This window comes from Kryptolebias marmoratus, linkage group LG15 (genome assembly GCF_001649575.2).
Source record: "Kryptolebias marmoratus isolate JLee-2015 linkage group LG15, ASM164957v2, whole genome shotgun sequence".
In the NCBI taxonomy this organism is placed as follows: Eukaryota; Metazoa; Chordata; class Actinopteri; order Cyprinodontiformes; family Rivulidae; genus Kryptolebias; species Kryptolebias marmoratus.
Window position 1 is genome coordinate 20,458,794 of NC_051444.1, and position 16,950 is coordinate 20,475,743.

Consider the following 16,950-nt stretch of genomic DNA (forward strand, 5'->3'; position numbering starts at 1 on the left):
GGCCAACATTTCTATAAATCCTTTGTTTTTATTGGTCTTCAGTAATATTCTAATTTTCTGATATGATGAATTTGAGATTTTCATTTGTTGTCATTTGTAATCATCAAAATTAAACGAAATAAACATTTGAAATATATGAGTTTGTATGTAATGAATGAATATAATATACAAGTTTCACTTTTTAAATGGAATTACTGAAATCAATCTACTTTTTCATGATATTCTAATTTTATGACCAGCACCTGTAGATGTGGAGTACTTTTACTGGGCTTCACATGGGCATAGTTAGTAGGCACTACTGCCTTGCAGCAAAAGGTTCCGGGGTCAAAACTTAGCTTTGAGCTATTTGTGTGCAGTTTGCACATTCTTTATGTACATGCCTGGTTTTATTTCAGGTTCTCTGGGTTTCTCCCACAGTGGAAAAAACATGCATGTTAGGCTAATTGTCAAATCTAAATTGGCCATAGATGTAAGTGTGGATGGATGGATGGATGGATGGATGGATGGATATCTATTTTATAGATTCTTCTGTCTGATTCTTGAAACTGACATAATTTCTGGTCAAAAAGCAATTATATTAATACAAGTGAGAAACGTTAGTTTTTAAAACGTGACAAATGTCTGCATGGTGCGGATTTATTGCTCTATGAAATAGATGAAGCTAAAAATATCAGACAACCCATGACTTGAAGGATTTGATTTGATTTTAGTGGTGTTTAATAGTTGGTAAAAATAATGAATTACTAAAGACATGTCACAAAATTGTAGCAAATCATTTGAATAAACACAAAGTTTAAGAACGTTTTTTTAATTTGAAGTTTAGTTTTCAAGCCTTTGATGAATTAACTATTTTAAAACTTAATTTGAAGCTGTTTAGAATTTATTAACTTTTATGACGGGGAGGATAGCTTCTTATTTGTTTGTATTTATTGTTTTGTAAGTGCTTGTGTGTATTTATTTTCGTGTATGTTTTTGCTTTTATGGGCACATGAGCTAAATGCAGTGTAAGGTGAATCGGAGAATTGAGCTTTTGATGGTGAGATGTTCTTGTTAGTCTAAAATATGCTTATTCATATCCCCGGTGGTCTTTTCAGTTTTAGCAAGGCAATCAATTTATGCCCAAGCTAGTCTTAGCTGCATGGATTCCCAATGTGTGATGCAGGAGCAGACATGTTTTAGAATCACTGTCCTTACAGTTCTTGCTGTGCAAATATCACAGACATCCCATGCTACAGAGGCAGACATTTTATAGGGGTGGGAGCCTCACTTGTTCCTGTGTGACCATCCATTGGTCACATAGACTGTGGAAATACAGTGCTTTTGTTGAACTTTTTTTATCAATTTCTCATGAACAAAGAAAAAGTATTTGAGTCTAAATTTTAAGTTTTAAATTTAGATATTTTGTTAACTGAGTATTTTGTTAACTAAAAAATGGCTAAATAAGGAGAAAGGTGCTGTTGCTTATCAAACCCACTGCAGGGATAAACAAAAATGTACCTTAGCCTGTTGCTCTTTGTGTAATTTTCAAATTACTTCATCTTTCTTTTTTTTTTTTTTTTTTTTTGTAAAATAGTTTGTCAAAAATTACAAAGTACAGTTTTAACATCTTTAGGTTCTCACTCACCCATCAATAAACTTATTCAGGGCATTGGGAGGATGAGTGTCTTGCCTAAGTCTATTTAAGAAAGCTGTAGGGTCTGGGAATTGAACTCCCAATCCCCCGTTGGAAGGCAACCTCTGTACTACTGGGCCGTAGTTGCCAAACTTAGAAGCTTTTACAGTTTTGTGTGTTCTTTATTTCATTAACTTATATCCTGTAGATTTATCATTGTTCATTGTTGCTACTGTTCGGCTCTTCTAAAACATATATATTTTTGTGTTCTTTATGTCTATTTTCTTTAGTGTCAGCCAGTGACTGTGACTCAGGAGCGAATGCAGAGCTGACCTATTATACCCTAAGTCCAGATTTCACCATTTCCTCTCATGGGACCATTTTCCCAGCGGGGCCTTTGGACTACGAAAGACCAAATCACCTATATGAGTTTGTTGTCATGGCCATTGACAAGGGGGAGATCCCTCGCACTGGCACAACGACGGTACGGATTAGAATGGCCAATGTCAATGATGAGGCACCGGATTTCTCCCAACACATGTAAGTAAGAAAGGAGCTAAGATCATTTAATTATTTAGTTTATAGTTTATAAAGCATGGTTTCAATTGAATACACTATAGCTCTTGGTTGGTTGAAACTGAGTTTTTAACAATAATTGCTTCATTACACCCTTGTCACTGTATGTCACCCTACATTTGATCCTAGTCCTCCTGGAAAACATATCCAGGAGGTAGAACTGTGCCAGGCATAGAGATGGAAGTGCTGAAATTGTGATGTATTGTCTTTTTAAAGCTTTCTGTTGCAGCTTTCCTTTTGGGCAGTGTTTTAATTAAGAGTAAAAATGACTTGGTAATAAATCAAGTGATTGATCAATGAAAACTTTTTCATGATTGGCTTATTGAAGAAATTACTTCTGTTGTTGTCAAAAAAAGTATTTGACCTGATTAATCACACACTATTAATGTCAGTTCATAGGTTAGGCATTTTAAACAAATATAAAGCAAATAAGATACAGATTCAATTCTACTTGTGCAAAAACTTAATGAAGACACAGTTTGGCTTTCCTGCAAATTCAGGTTAGGCCCTTATGGCTGCTTCCAAATTCAGCATAACGGCAACTGTTACCACCCCCCTCTTTCCTCCCCTTCACCGTAGAGGTTCCTGCATTTTTTAATTGGTTGATTTTCTGGCAGAGAGCTGGGCAGATTGGTGAGGCAGGGTCAATCAACCATGCCCACCAGCACCCTCAGGAGCCTCTGAGCCTAAAATTTGTGAGTGAAAATGTATTCTGTAATTGAGGTGGTCCTAGTGAAATGGGTTGTTGGTATGGACAGAGTGATGTAGTTATAAAGTACATTTATATTCTGTGCATCTGATATGCATGTGTTAAGGTTTTTATGGAGGAACAGAATTAGTATGTATGCATGTATGTGTATATGTGAGTTGGGTTTTATTGATTTGCTGTCAGTGACAGTAGAATAATCAGCCTTTTTCTGTAATCCCCACCCTTCTACAACAGCTGACCCAGAAACACTTCTTGTCAGTTTATGATGTATCATTTAGGCTCACTAAAACAAATGTATTAAAATACACACAACTTCAAAGTCACCTAAACAGTCATTTATGTTTTCTGTGCTATGTTGACTTAGATGTGTGCACACAGGGACAGGACTGAGCATACATCTGTGACGTCTTTCATGAAGCAGGCACTTGGGACAGTGGAAAGATAAGCTTTATGTAGATAAAAATCATTACTTTCACTTTGCTCTTTGGTATATTGTGTTAGCCTGGGCACATGGGAGAACAAACTTGAATCTTGAGTCAATGTGTTTGATGAAAAGCGAGGGAAGGAGTGCAAAAGAGAGGAAGGTCATTAAATATGTCATTATCCAGGCAGAAAATGTGGCCTATTTGTATCGATCTGTGGAGTTAGAAACATGCAGTAATGAGTACCCGTGTGTGTGTGTGCACGTTTTGCCAGGTCAGGGAGAATACTTAAATACTGAACAGTTAGGTTCCTTCAGCAGTTTTTTTTTTTATTTTAATTGTTCATGATGTTTATCTTTTGGGATTGATCATTGTGTTTTCATATTTCCATCTACTTCATGTCTTTTTCTTGACTACATGGCTTCCTCTCCTGGTGAGGGTAGGCTGGTTACCATTCATTTGTGTGCTCTCACTTTGCCATAAGAACACCTGCCTGTTGCCACAGAAACCAGGGCTTTTTTCTGCAGCATTACTCGTGCATCTGTGCATCTCAGGTGTGTGTGTGTGCGTGCGTGTGTTTCTGTGAGACTCCAGGGAACTACAATATCTATTGAAGTGGAGTTCTGTGAAAAAGTTACACAGAATTAATGTCTTAACCTGTTGTAGATTTTTTTTTTGAACAACCTCAGTTTAGAGAAATAGTTCCCACATGAGTGATGAACTAACATCAAGTCCAAATGCAGCTAAAATCAAAGTAGATTACTGCTGTTTTAAAACAACTTAATCAAAGTTCCACTGTAAACAATATTTTATAAAAATTGATATCACCTTCACGTTCTCAATAGATTTATTTACATAAAATCCTGTGGTTATTTACAAGCTCAAGTAGTAATATTAGCAGCAGTACCAAAGTGTAGCAACCCCAGTTAAGCCTGGGGTACTTCCAGCAGGAGTTTCACAATATTTCTACCAAAAACAAATAAATTTGTGTTGTACTATTGATTGTAATTTAAAGGTTTATATAATAGCATTTGCAGAACTGCTATGGAATCTTAAAGATCAGAGTTGTTTTAAAATGGCACTGATCTGTTTTGGCAGAAATATTCTAATACTCCTGCTGGACATAACCCCAGGTTGCACAGAAAGTGCTACATTTGCTCCTGTTGCTGCTGTTTACACTTGTAAATAACCATAAAAGTCTATGTAAAAAGCCATGTATTGCAAAATAGACAGTTGAGTAAAGGTTTTTGAAATATGACAATTTTGATATTGGAGTTGCATTAACTTTAGTCTTGGCTGTGTTCGGACTAGCCTTTAGCTTGTCAGTCTTAGCCGACATAAATTTTATGTTTTTGTAACTGAGGACATTCAATAGTTGTTTATATTTTTTCCAAAGAACCCTACTTCACAGTGGCTGCAATATCCCTTGAACCACTCTGGGCTGTCAAAATTAGCACACTAAGATATGTGTGCAGAGATGTGTAGTGAATTTAATCTCCAACAATGATGATGTCATAGTCGGGGTATCAGCAGTAAAACTTCTTCAAGAAAAAAAAAATCCTATCTGGTAACATTATTTCTTTCTCATGGGTACACATGCACTGCTTTTAGTTTTTGAGTAAATGTTTATACCATTATAATGACCACAACATTTGAATATTTGTACCACCATCACTGATGCCAATGATATTATACTTTATGCCAAAACACCCTGCTACTTGGTTCCATGTTGAGATAAGTGCAACATTTTACTACTGGAAAGCTGCTGCTTTACTCTTTATGACCTTATCTTTATGGAGCTCATATGGGGGCTCTGTAGGGATTGTGTCATTGTTTTAACACAATCAGAAAAGAGAATAAGACGTGATGGTTTGTGAGAGCAGTCTAGTTTGGAGGACAAAAATATCCCTGAACAATAAAAAGTCATTCCTAAGCAGAAGGTATAAAAATGTATCAAGCACAGACATAAAAAACATGCTTCTCTAGATAAAATTGACAAGAAAATAGCTTTATTTTCTTCCAACTTGATAGTGCGAACAGGGGAGCTTTCACTAAGCACACGTTTTTAATCTCCCTCATTGTCTACGATTCTAAGCATGGAAAGGAAAAATGCTATGTTTAATATGCTGTTCACTCTTAGTAAGAAGCTTCTGCACAATCAACCAGTCAATCAAATAACTAGGTATTTATGACATATACTAAGGTTTTTTGAAACTTGTGATAAGTGTGTCAGCTTCATACTTGGTATAAAATCATTTGGATTTGAGTTCTTTTTCTTTTCATAGTAAAAAAATCCAAGAACTTACAGTTTATGTAAGGACTTACAGGGGCCAAATTGTTGGCTCTGAGATATTTTCAAACTGCACTAGTCAGGTCCTGACCAGTGCAATCAGTGAAACCAGTCAGCGGCAGTCTCATTGATGCACAAGGGAATGTGAAGGCTAGGATTTATATTCTTATCAAATATTGAGCTTTTGTAGGTAAAATTGTTGAGAATGTTAAGTATATCTCTGGGAACATAAAGTATCAGAACACAGCACAATGCAGTTCACATGCACACTGTAACTTTAGACTGTTCAGGGTACCCATACTGCTTGTGTCAAGGCCAAGAGCACCTACAATTGCTGTGTCAGCAAAAAAAGTACACAGAACAATAGAAGAATGTAGACTGATCTACTGCGGAATTTGGTACTAAGGGTAAAGGCCAAACATCTTCAAATTGCCATCTTTATAAGACCTTATTCAAACTGAATAATGACTACATAAAAAGGAAAAAAGATTTTTAAAAAAATGACAGAAAGTGGATGGTTATGCAGGGTCTTGGTTTGGTCCTCAGGCTTAAAATAAGAATGTTCTGGGTGTCTTACTATGTGTGATAATGTAATAGGTATACAATAGATTTGAGCATAAACAAAAAAATCCTAGTGAGGTTGCGGTGGTTTATTATTGTGTTGGCAGAATATTGAGGTCTTAGGTGGAGCATAAGGGAGCATGGTGCAGAGTACCTATAACATGGAGCCTATGTTCATCATTGTGGCTTGTTTATTGAGAATGTGAAGCACAACTGGTTATATTAGCATTGTGCCTTTGGTGTGACCAAGACCTTGACAAGATCATGGGAACAACCTTGCTCAGATGTGAAACCTGTAGCTTGCCTCCTGACAAAGTCTGAGACATTAGTCAAAAGGTGGGGCTCTAGAGCACAGTGAGAGCATCTCAAGGACAGAGAAAATACCAGAGAAAAACAAAAAGTAAAACTGCTATACCTTCAAACTGAACATTTTTTTTTTTTTTTTAAGTCTGTGGGGTTGTCATTCAGTATAAAGCGGACCTTAAGCAAAGGTATTTAAAGAAGCTTACTGTATGTTTTCACCTTTTGAATAATTGAGACTAGGAATCAGAAACACTTGTGTTTAATAAAATACCATTTAACTGCAACTCCTCAAAAAAAGAAAGAAAAACTTCTGTTATTACTCCATTCATCCATCACTCCTGGCCAGATGGAAAAACTACACACAGCAGAGTAATAAAGGAAACAGTCAGAACCCCAAGAACTCTGACCACCCTGTTATTTCTATGATGACTAGAGCTCTTGTAGGAGTTGATTCTGAACCCAAACACAAAGAACTGTGGATTGCATCAAAACTGTGTATTCATAATTACACTACAAATTAACTTGTTTCCTTGTGTTTCATGGCAGTGTGATTGCATAAAACTTCAGTCAAAAACAAAATACTACCCTTAGCAGAGAGTATAGCTTTTAACAATTTTGTATTTTTTAAGTATTGGATGATCTGAATAATTTGGATATGGATATTGTACATAATGCATGCCCCAGTCAACATTAGAAGAGCTTTAAACTTCTTTGGAATATTCCTAAACCTTACAGATCTGTGGATTTCTGCTTTCAAAATCTTTCAGACATGCATGTCTGTTTAAAGCTTTAATTGAAATAGTTCGCAAACTATTTGTAGATTTTATTTGATGAATGAATCATGCCACTTCTGTATCTTGCACTTCAGGCACATTTTATGATCTAAATTCAGTACAGATACAAGAAACCAAACGGATGGGTATGCGATTTGCACTTAAAAAGACAAAAGTACAGGCTTACTCATCTTCCAAACAATGTCAGTAAAAATACATAAAATAATGTAAAAATAGAATTACTTTGTTAAACCCTGTTTAACATCAGATACTTTATGGATTTCCACCTAAAAGAGTTGCCTGCTGTGCTATAAAGTCATTACATTGGCCTACCGCAATGAGTCAAGTCGAAGGAATCTTGGACTGAACACTCTGCTGTTTGATCAGCAAGAAGGTTGTCCATTGTATTGAGTAGCTCTACTTTTTGTCATCAGATCTAGAGACTCCAGAGCTGTCTCTACCACAGAACCAACCCCTTTTTCAAATTGTTCAGTTCCTTTTGAATCTCTGGCTTTGATGCTGCTGCCCCAGCAGATGGCTGCAAAGAAAATTGCACTTATCATGAAAGATTCTAAGAAGGTATGCAACACCTTCCTAATTTTAGTGCCATCTCAAGTTTCCAATTTTTTACTGGGTCCAGTTTTTCTTCCCCAAACTCAAATAAGGCCCTGCAGTAAGAAATGGGCTTGGAACTTGATGTCTATAAGTGTGTATGCTACATCGGCTGTAGTAGCTGCCTTGTGTTTGTACCACCTGTTGATTAAGTTTATGGGTCAACTAGAAACATGTCAGGTTTATCAGGGAAACTCACAAAAATCAAATTGTTCTTATTTTGAGAATGTTCTACGATAAATATCCACTTTATCTATTATTAACAATTGCTGAGCCTTTTTTTGCTACTCTATAAAAGAAAAAAATTAAAAGATAAAATTAAAAATTCAACCAAGAAACATCACTCACAGCTGTTTTCTATATATCATCATGGCCAAATATCCTAAACATTTTTTTTAATTGTTAATGTATTCTGAAGAAATTAAGTTATTTGACATTTTTTATATTGTTGGTAGATCTAAGACTTCATACAAATACATTGTGGCACCTTAATTTACATGCCAGCTAACAAAGCGGCGCTCCGAGTAGGCAGAGTTTGTCGTTCATTTCAAGGGGCATATCAGCTGGCACATCAGCTGGATGCGCCACTCAGATCCAGCAGTGACAGGAGCATAGGCATTCTTTGATTATATGACTGATTCTAACATACCAAGGTTGTTTTGATGCCAAATGTGGAAAAAGTCAGTGAATCTACAGAATATGATGAATTACAGGTTCTGATTTACCATTCACTGATAAGTTAATGATTTTATTTCACCTTTATGTTGTCAATTTCTAATGATATCTACTGAGGTCACTCTGAACGGTTGTAAATTTACCACGGCACCGTCTCCTGGTGACAAACCCTTTTTATTTTCCTTTCATTTATGAGAAAACTCTTCCTCTGCCACTTGACATCACTTCTAGCCATGTCATATCCCATCTGACTAAAAACAATGAATGAGCCTACTGTTTTTTGTTTGTTTGGTTGGTTTTTTTGCTGCAACACATCTATTTATTTAGAAATAAATTTCTAATACTTAAGAACTTTTTAAGCACTGCTTAACGGGAACTAAACAATTGATTATTGTAGTTTTGCTTCCCCTAATGGTTTTTATTACAAATTTAAGTTTTTTTTTTTTGTTTGTTTGTTTGTTTTTTTCAGAAAACATGTTTGTGGAAAAACCATAGCATACTACAAAAATACTTGCATGCTGTACATAGCTCAACAACCAGTGTAATATCCGCAATTGAAATATTATGTTGATCTTAACAGCACTTCAATCATACAGACTGGATTTGACAGCTGGACTTTCAAACACTTGGCCACAAGTAAATTTTACACAAATGTGTTGAAAAGGGGGAATAAAATAACAGTTCTGAAGGGAATAATGCAAATCAGCAACAACAAAAAAAATTCATTGTTGCCTACATAAGATTCCTTACCCCAATCCCACACACACACACACACACACACACACACACACACACACACTCTACCTTTGACATTGATCACAACTCTGTCACCTCTGACCAGCATCAGTGTGAGTTTCAGGGTAACATGCTCAAATGTGTCTTCATGCAGTCTGCTCACATTCGCAAAGAAGTTGTGCATTTGTTGACTTTGTGGTTTGAACCCTTTGGGCAAGTTAAACCTGAACAGGTTCAGAAGGGTCAGGTTAGCTTTCAGCCATGACATAACTGAAAGCACTCCATCCATATTTTTTTTCTTCTCCTGCTAGATTTTAAACATCCTGGAGGTTTGCTTAAGGTCATTGTCTTACTGACAAAGCTTGTAAGGCTGTACCTATGAAAGTTTCTGAAGGTATAGCCTGACACTTAAAGTAAACTTATATCAGTTGTTTTAAAATCTCAAACTTTGTTCACACAAAACAACGTCAAACTATCACTGTTCCTCCCCTGCTCCATCTTAGGAAGTACATAATGAAAAAAAGTGTTTGCTTCTATGAATTGAATAAATATAAAGACAAAGGTTTTATAGGATCTCAAATTTTGAATTAATTATTGGATAGAATTGCAAAAAATTGGAGGAACTTTGTTCATTATCTTTGATTTTTTTTTCTTAAATAGCTAAAATAACTAATAAACTTAATAGTCTCTCAAGTGAATTTTATTAGGTTAGCTGTTCTGTATAGTCACAGCTAATGTGTCCACAACATTAAACATTTTAAAATGTTTTCTGGCCTAAAAAATAAAAGTATTTTTTGTATAACACTGTTGATCATTCATTGACAGAGACATTAAATAACTGCTTGCCTAACAGGTCATAATATTTGGGCCCTTAAAAGCTTTAAAGCAGTATTATAGTTTTATGTAACACTGTTTTATTTTCAAACATCACTGGAGTTGCATTTACTTCAAATCAAACTGGAGGGGTTGTATTCACTCAGAAAGGGATTGTGCAAGTGATACGTACCCAGATGTGCAGCTAGCCTAACTTTTCACTGTTATTAAGAAAAACAGACCGTATTTTGTATGGACATTGCAAATGGGTACATCCATGTGTTCATAATATAAATTATTTCAGTCACACATACTATAAAATAAAAAACTGATGGCACCATTGCTATTCAACATACCAACAGATACTGAGCAATTTTGCATGTAGCTTTTAATTTTATGACTGTAGTACAACCTTTACAAAGAAGACAGCAATTGATTTGGGCAGTGGTGGACTTTAAATGATCCAACACAGGTCAAAAGAACACCATATTTAAATGTGTGAGAAATGTCAAAGGAACATTGCATAACATCAAACACAAGGCCTTACTGAATACATTTATAAGCAAAAAATGGTTTATCTCGAGACATAACTTTTGTTCTTAAAAGCAAATGAAAATCTACAGTGCCTTTTAAAAAGTATTCACCCCCATGGGTGTTTTTTTGCTTTTATTGCTGTCACATATTATTCATGGTCAATAAAAATTGGCATTTTTGACCCCTCAAGAAATCTTCAAACAAACCTTCTACAATACCAAAGTGAAATCAAATGGCTGGCAAAGAGAAAACTGTTAAACAAAACCTATTTTAAACTAGACTAGAATCTAGAGTAGTGGTGTTCAATCATTCGAGGGCCACTATCCTGCATGTTTAAGATGTGTCTCTGCTCTTCAGCAGGTCTCCAAGTTCTGCAGAAGCCTGTTAATCACTGTCATTTAAATCAGGTGTGTTATTGCATAGAAACGACTAAAACATGCAGGACAGTGGCCCTCCAGGACCAGAATTGGACACCACTGATCTAGACAAACTCTAGTCAAGATTTAATGAGTAATATGAAGTTTCACTTTGACATAGATTTATTCAATTATTTATTTATTTTTTTTGTAAAAGTCAATTTATATTAAGTATGACTGATTTATGACGGCAATACAAGCATAAAACAATACTTTTTATAGGCACTGTATTTTTATGATATTAGGATGTGAAATAATCCTGAGAATATATGCACTGTTTTTAAATATATGGTATGCTTTACCAATGCAATGGGCTGGAAAACTCATTTTTAAAATGCTCTGTATTGGCTTCGGAAAGGTGTTATAAACATTACATAAGCAAAGCCGAACATAGTAATATGTCAATTTTATGCTAGTAGTTTAATATGATTACTTTTGGCAGGTTGCTTGTTTGCCTGACAGACATGTAGGCTGGTTTACTTGATTCCAAAGATTCTGGAAGAGCCAGAGCTAATGTGGTGGAAAACATGTTTTTTGACCTGTACTGATCTCCCATTCCCTCTTTTACACTCACAAAGGAACTCCTTCATGCATTGAACAGCAACCATATTCTTGCAAACTTGGGAGAAATGTAATGATTAAAGTTTGTAAACTAAAAGGTTATGCATTTGTTTGTTTTATTTTGTTGCTCTGTGTTAAAATTCTGCCTTTTGTCATTGCTGTTTAAGTCACATTGCACATTTTACATGTTTGACTGCAATAATAAATGACAAATTGTCACATGGAAGGTGTTTGTTTAGGTCATGTTAAAATATATGAGTATAATTTGTTTTCCATACTTCCACATTCAAAGACGATGAACAACACTTGGAGGAGCTAACATAATGAACTGACAGTGAACAAAAAGAATGTGCAGAATATGCCGAGTAAGCAAACAATGAATGAGCAGGTGAGTGGCCATCAGCAAACAGACTGAGTGTGACGGGCACACAACCAAAACTGGGCAACTAAATCAAGTCATACTGGGAATAAACAAAAAAATCATGAGAGATGTTTTATTACTTACAACAGTTTGTTTCTATAAGTGGTTTTATCCATTTAAATTTTTAGTAATTCTAAAGTGTTTTTGTTTTTTAATTTGTAAAGCACTTTAAAACGTATCACTGTTTGAAAAGTGATGTATAATTGAGTTCAAAAAGCTGATGTGCTCTGGAAACATGTAAAGACTAGAGAGTTTCTCTTTCTGGAGTGTTGTAATCATAAATCTGCTTTTAGGGCAAGTCTGTGAATCTCATTAATAATTTTGTCTGCTTAAGTGATGCAAGAATAGTAAATATGAAGTACCAAAAAAAAGCTACTAAAAGAGCACAGATTTAAATGCAGTAGCCACGTGTACTTCCAGAATTTCCATAGAGCTATTGCTGGCTTTTAAATAAGATAGATGAACAACCACCTAATGAACTAATAGCTTTCTTAGAGCATAAGTGTAAATTCTTTTGTTGGTGCAGACAGTTTGTTCTTAGACAAAGTGATAAGAAGAATATAACCAGTATTTTCCTTTTACTTGATTTACTGTAGGTATGTACAGATGTGTAAGGGTGTGCATGCCTTGCAGACTATGATCTGAAATCACTTAAATGTGGCAGCAGCTCTCTGTAAAGGGATCAAATGGGTGGCACACATAAGTGAGCCTCCAAGTCCATCAGTGGTGGAAGCAAGATGACTGCAGTCTATGAAGATCATTCAACACCCATTTTCTTCTTTTCAGTGAAAGACTGAACTGAGTGATGGGCAGATACTGTATTCTCTTATGACAGAGTGTCAGAGTTACTATACCTGTATTTTGCCTGCACCCTAATGTGGGCAGGAAATGAGTCATGTGCAAATGACAGCTTTAAAGCATCTGTGGTTGGTTGGGAAGAGAACTTGACGAGTGAGGTCATTTACTGGTTTGGTCAGAATAATTTCTATCTTGGGCATTTATGTAGTAGTTAAATGTTTAATATCTTAAATATTCAGCTCAGTATTTAGTGGAGATACAGCTGCATAACTCCAGTTTTTATCAGCCGTAATGTACCTGTTCTGTGTTGTTTCTGCTGGTTAATGCAGCACCTGCATGTCTTGCATACAGTGTTAAGCAAGAAGCATCAGATAGCAGCCATCTTCAAGATATTCTTCAGTCGAATAAGCCAAATTCTTTAGATGATGTTCCTACAAAGAGAGGGTTGAGACTACAATTTTCTAGCATTTACGATAATCCATTTAAAGCAGCACAGCTTTTCCAGCCTTTTTGACAGTTGCAGTTGGTGTGGTTGACGGCAGGACTCCTGTAACTGTCTCTACACACACCCACCTACACACACACCTCTGTGGAGAGGTAGAGACATGCAAGCCTGAGAAAGCAATACCATAAGTGAAAAAAAATTGTCAGGACTGTCTCTAAAAAGAGAAAAGTTAAGAAGGAAGATAGAGGTTTTCATTCAGAGTGGACGGGCTCCTTTATTTTTATTCTTTATATGTGGGGGTTAAGTCTCTCCCATACAGTATCTATTCAGTTGTCTGTCTAGTACACTAATACAAATATATTTTAATATATTATAATTGTTTCTTGAAAATTGTTTCTGTATTTGTTTTCATTTATTTGTAATTTGTATTATTTACTTGTTCCCTTACTAATTCATTTTTTTAAATTCTGCGAAGCACTGTGTATTACTGCTTGAAAAGTGCTGTTTAATTGAGTTGTGTTGGAAAAAATATGTTCTGAGAGAACCTTTTTAATATTTATTTGTGTAAATTGTTTAAATCTAATGTACAGGAGCTGTGTACTTGAGTACTGTCAGTTTGCTAGCTTTAGATTAAACGACAACTGCATATACAGATTTATTTTCATGAGTAGACATGCTGGATTTTAGCTGAAGACCCCTGATGTAGAAAATCAACTTTATGTCAAGAAGGTAAAGAGATCAGTCTTTCAAGAAATGTTTTGCTTTCAAGCACTACAAATCACTCAGAGATGTATGTGCAAGGTCAGAATAGGGTTCAAAGCTGAAGTACAAAGTGTTACACACAAAGAGACAAAACATAAAACAGAAGTGTTTTTAGTTTATTTTAGTAAGAGGGTGAGTTCAGCCATGCAAGTGGGTGCTGAAAAGTATACAGATCATGGCAAAATAATTAGTTAGCTTAGTTTACGATGGGCACACACTTGATAATTCTCTCTATAGTTTTTTTCTGTTTGTTTATTTGTTTTGTTTTATCATATCTAATGAAATGAAAAATATTAAGATTTCAAGTAATTATGAAAAGGAATAGGTGATTGTTTTTTGGGGTTTTTTTTTGGTAACATAGGTGTCACAGTGAGACTATTTGTTACCTCATGAGTTTACGGTCATTGGGACAGGACTTGGTTCAGCACAATGACATGATGTTAAACTGAGAACATCCCAAACATATTGATCAAAACTGACACCCAGTCCAATTTATCCAGATTTTGTAGTCACTTACAGTTATATACAGTGTATAAGATCTTGATAATTAAAAAGACAAACCAATACCAGCCATAAAGTGGTGTTGTGTAAACTTATCGATGCATTTTGTTGGCGTGGAAATGGATTTTTTTCAGAATGCTAATGAGTCAGTATTTTTCTTATGCTTCCATTTAAGCCTCTTTGTTCTTTGTGACATCCTAAACTGCAGCATGAACCTACATTTCCAGGAATAGCTTTTAAAATAAACAAATGTTCGTTTCACCTTTCAAGCTGTATGTCAGTACATGCAGCCTGCAGAAAAGAGCATTTAAATTAAGAGCACAGAAAAAAGGATGTTGACAGCATTGTTCTTTGCATGTGTCTTATCAGATACCGGACCTTTGTTTCTGAAGATGCCGGCCCTAACACACTTGTTGCCACTGTGTTGGCGAAGGACCCTGATGGAGATGGGATCACATATAAAATTACCACAGGAAATGAAGAAGGCAATTTTGTCATTGACAATCAAAAAGGTAAGATTTTACATGCAAGATTAAAATTTTGTATTCAACATTATAAATCTTAAAAGTATACTTATTAGTTGACTTCATTAGAATGTTATTTTTGTGTTTTGTTTCCTTGTAACTTCACAAATCTCTTGCATGCGTGGAGATTAAGTACTGAGATAAAATGCACATTTACTATTCCTAAAATAATGATTTGAAACATGTTTAAATGTTGTCTTCAGGGTTGAATGGCATTCAGTTTTTTTTTCCTATATTAAAGATGCAACAGACAAGTATTACTGACACTTATAGCATATCAGAACAAACTGATTTAATTTACAAAAATAAGCAGATAATTGCTCTAACAAAAGGTTCATGCTAGTATGCTACAAAATCAACATTCCACCTCTAATTTTTTTATTAATATTTTTTTAATCAGCCTATCAGCATATTTGGTTTTTAGTTGAAGACCCAATCCAAAAGTGTGCTTGAAGCACACAAATGGGAAAGCAGCTGTTATGTTTCTGCCACCCCTTGTGGATCACAGGCTCCTAATATTATCTAGTCAGCTCTAGTTCTAGTCATTTTCCTAATTTTGTTTCCCACTGCCTTTGTTTCCTAACATAATTTTTTTTATTTAGTTCTGATATTAAAAACACTTTTAAGTCATCTTATTGATGAAGATGTCTCACTGATAGTGGAGCGAGCACATTGTGCAGTCACCATGGTTGAGTTGCTGTTATACTGTGAAATGCACTTTGCTACCTGCAGTGCTCCCTGGTAAACAGTAGGCATCGCTGCAGAGAAAATATTACCTCTACACAACAGGCATGCAGCAGAGGAACTTACAGAAACACACTCTTTGTACAAAAATGTAACCGCCCAATTCAAGCCTAGGACTCAATTTAACTAGTTTTAATTTGCAGTATTCAAAGCAACCCCTTTGTTACTTTTGGATACCTCATTAAACTTTATAACTGTTACTACCCAACCTGGTTAACATGTTAGCATAATAATATACTCTGTAATCAATATTCTGTCTGTCTAAGGATGGGCTGTTCTGCAAATTCAGAACATGAAAGACCAGAAATACAGTGCAGTTTATCTTTGTAGATTTAATACAAACCAAATACTAAAAGACCCCCCCCCCCCACACACACACACACACACACACACAATTATTTTTACTCTGATATGCTATGTCTTCCCTGCTGTACTTAACATAGTGTATACATGTAAAAACCCTGCAGTTTTTTTATCATTTCACAACAATTCTGATATCCTTTACAGCATATATACTCATTTTTATGTTAGCTACTAATCTAGCCACTAATTTGCAGATAACAGTGGCTCACCATTTTATTTAATTTTTTTACATCAGGAATCTTTGTAAAGCATATTCAAATCCTGACACGTTGTTTCATAAAATCGTTAGAATATCAGCTAAAGTGTGGAAAGTGTTCCCACTCTGGCTTTGTAACACAATGCCCTCTGTGGTTTATATTCTCACATGTCAACTTCCTCTGAGGCGGGAACAGCAGTGCCAGAAGCCACATGAAATAGGAAGCTGGGTTAATGGCACAGTGTGCATTTCTGTGTGTCTGTCATCTTTTCTGGTTGCAATTTCATAGCTGTTTGACCCCTTTGTGGATTGCAATCCTTTCTGAAACTGAATATCACATTATAGGGTAAAATGATGACTTACAAATTCAATTACTCAAAACTTCAAGGCACAATTTTTTCTGTTCAGCAGCAGTGACATTCACTATTAACCGATAGCAGCAGTCTCTTTATTCAGGAGAGAAGACTTGTAGGTGTAATTCAGACTCATTTTCCAATAACAAAATAATTAAAAGTTTGAAATTAGAAATATATAAAAAAAATAAATAGTTGCAAATGCGGAACATTTTAAACATACATACAAAATAGATGACAATATTGAAAAC

The 16,950-nt window shown here is 35.3% G+C and overlaps 1 protein-coding gene across 2 annotated transcripts in view; it reads left to right on the plus strand.

Annotated features, from left to right (window-relative positions):
* Window positions 1–16,950, plus strand: part of si:ch211-186j3.6 (neural-cadherin) — a 262,973-nt gene that overhangs the window by 110,185 nt on the left and 135,838 nt on the right. For both annotated transcript variants that reach the window (XM_017419612.3, XM_025006687.2), the window contains exons 6-7: window positions 1,903–2,152; window positions 14,889–15,031. In XM_017419612.3, the coding sequence (XP_017275101.1) occupies window positions 1,903–2,152; window positions 14,889–15,031 (393 nt within the window). The remainder of the gene's footprint in view (window positions 1–1,902; window positions 2,153–14,888; window positions 15,032–16,950) is intronic.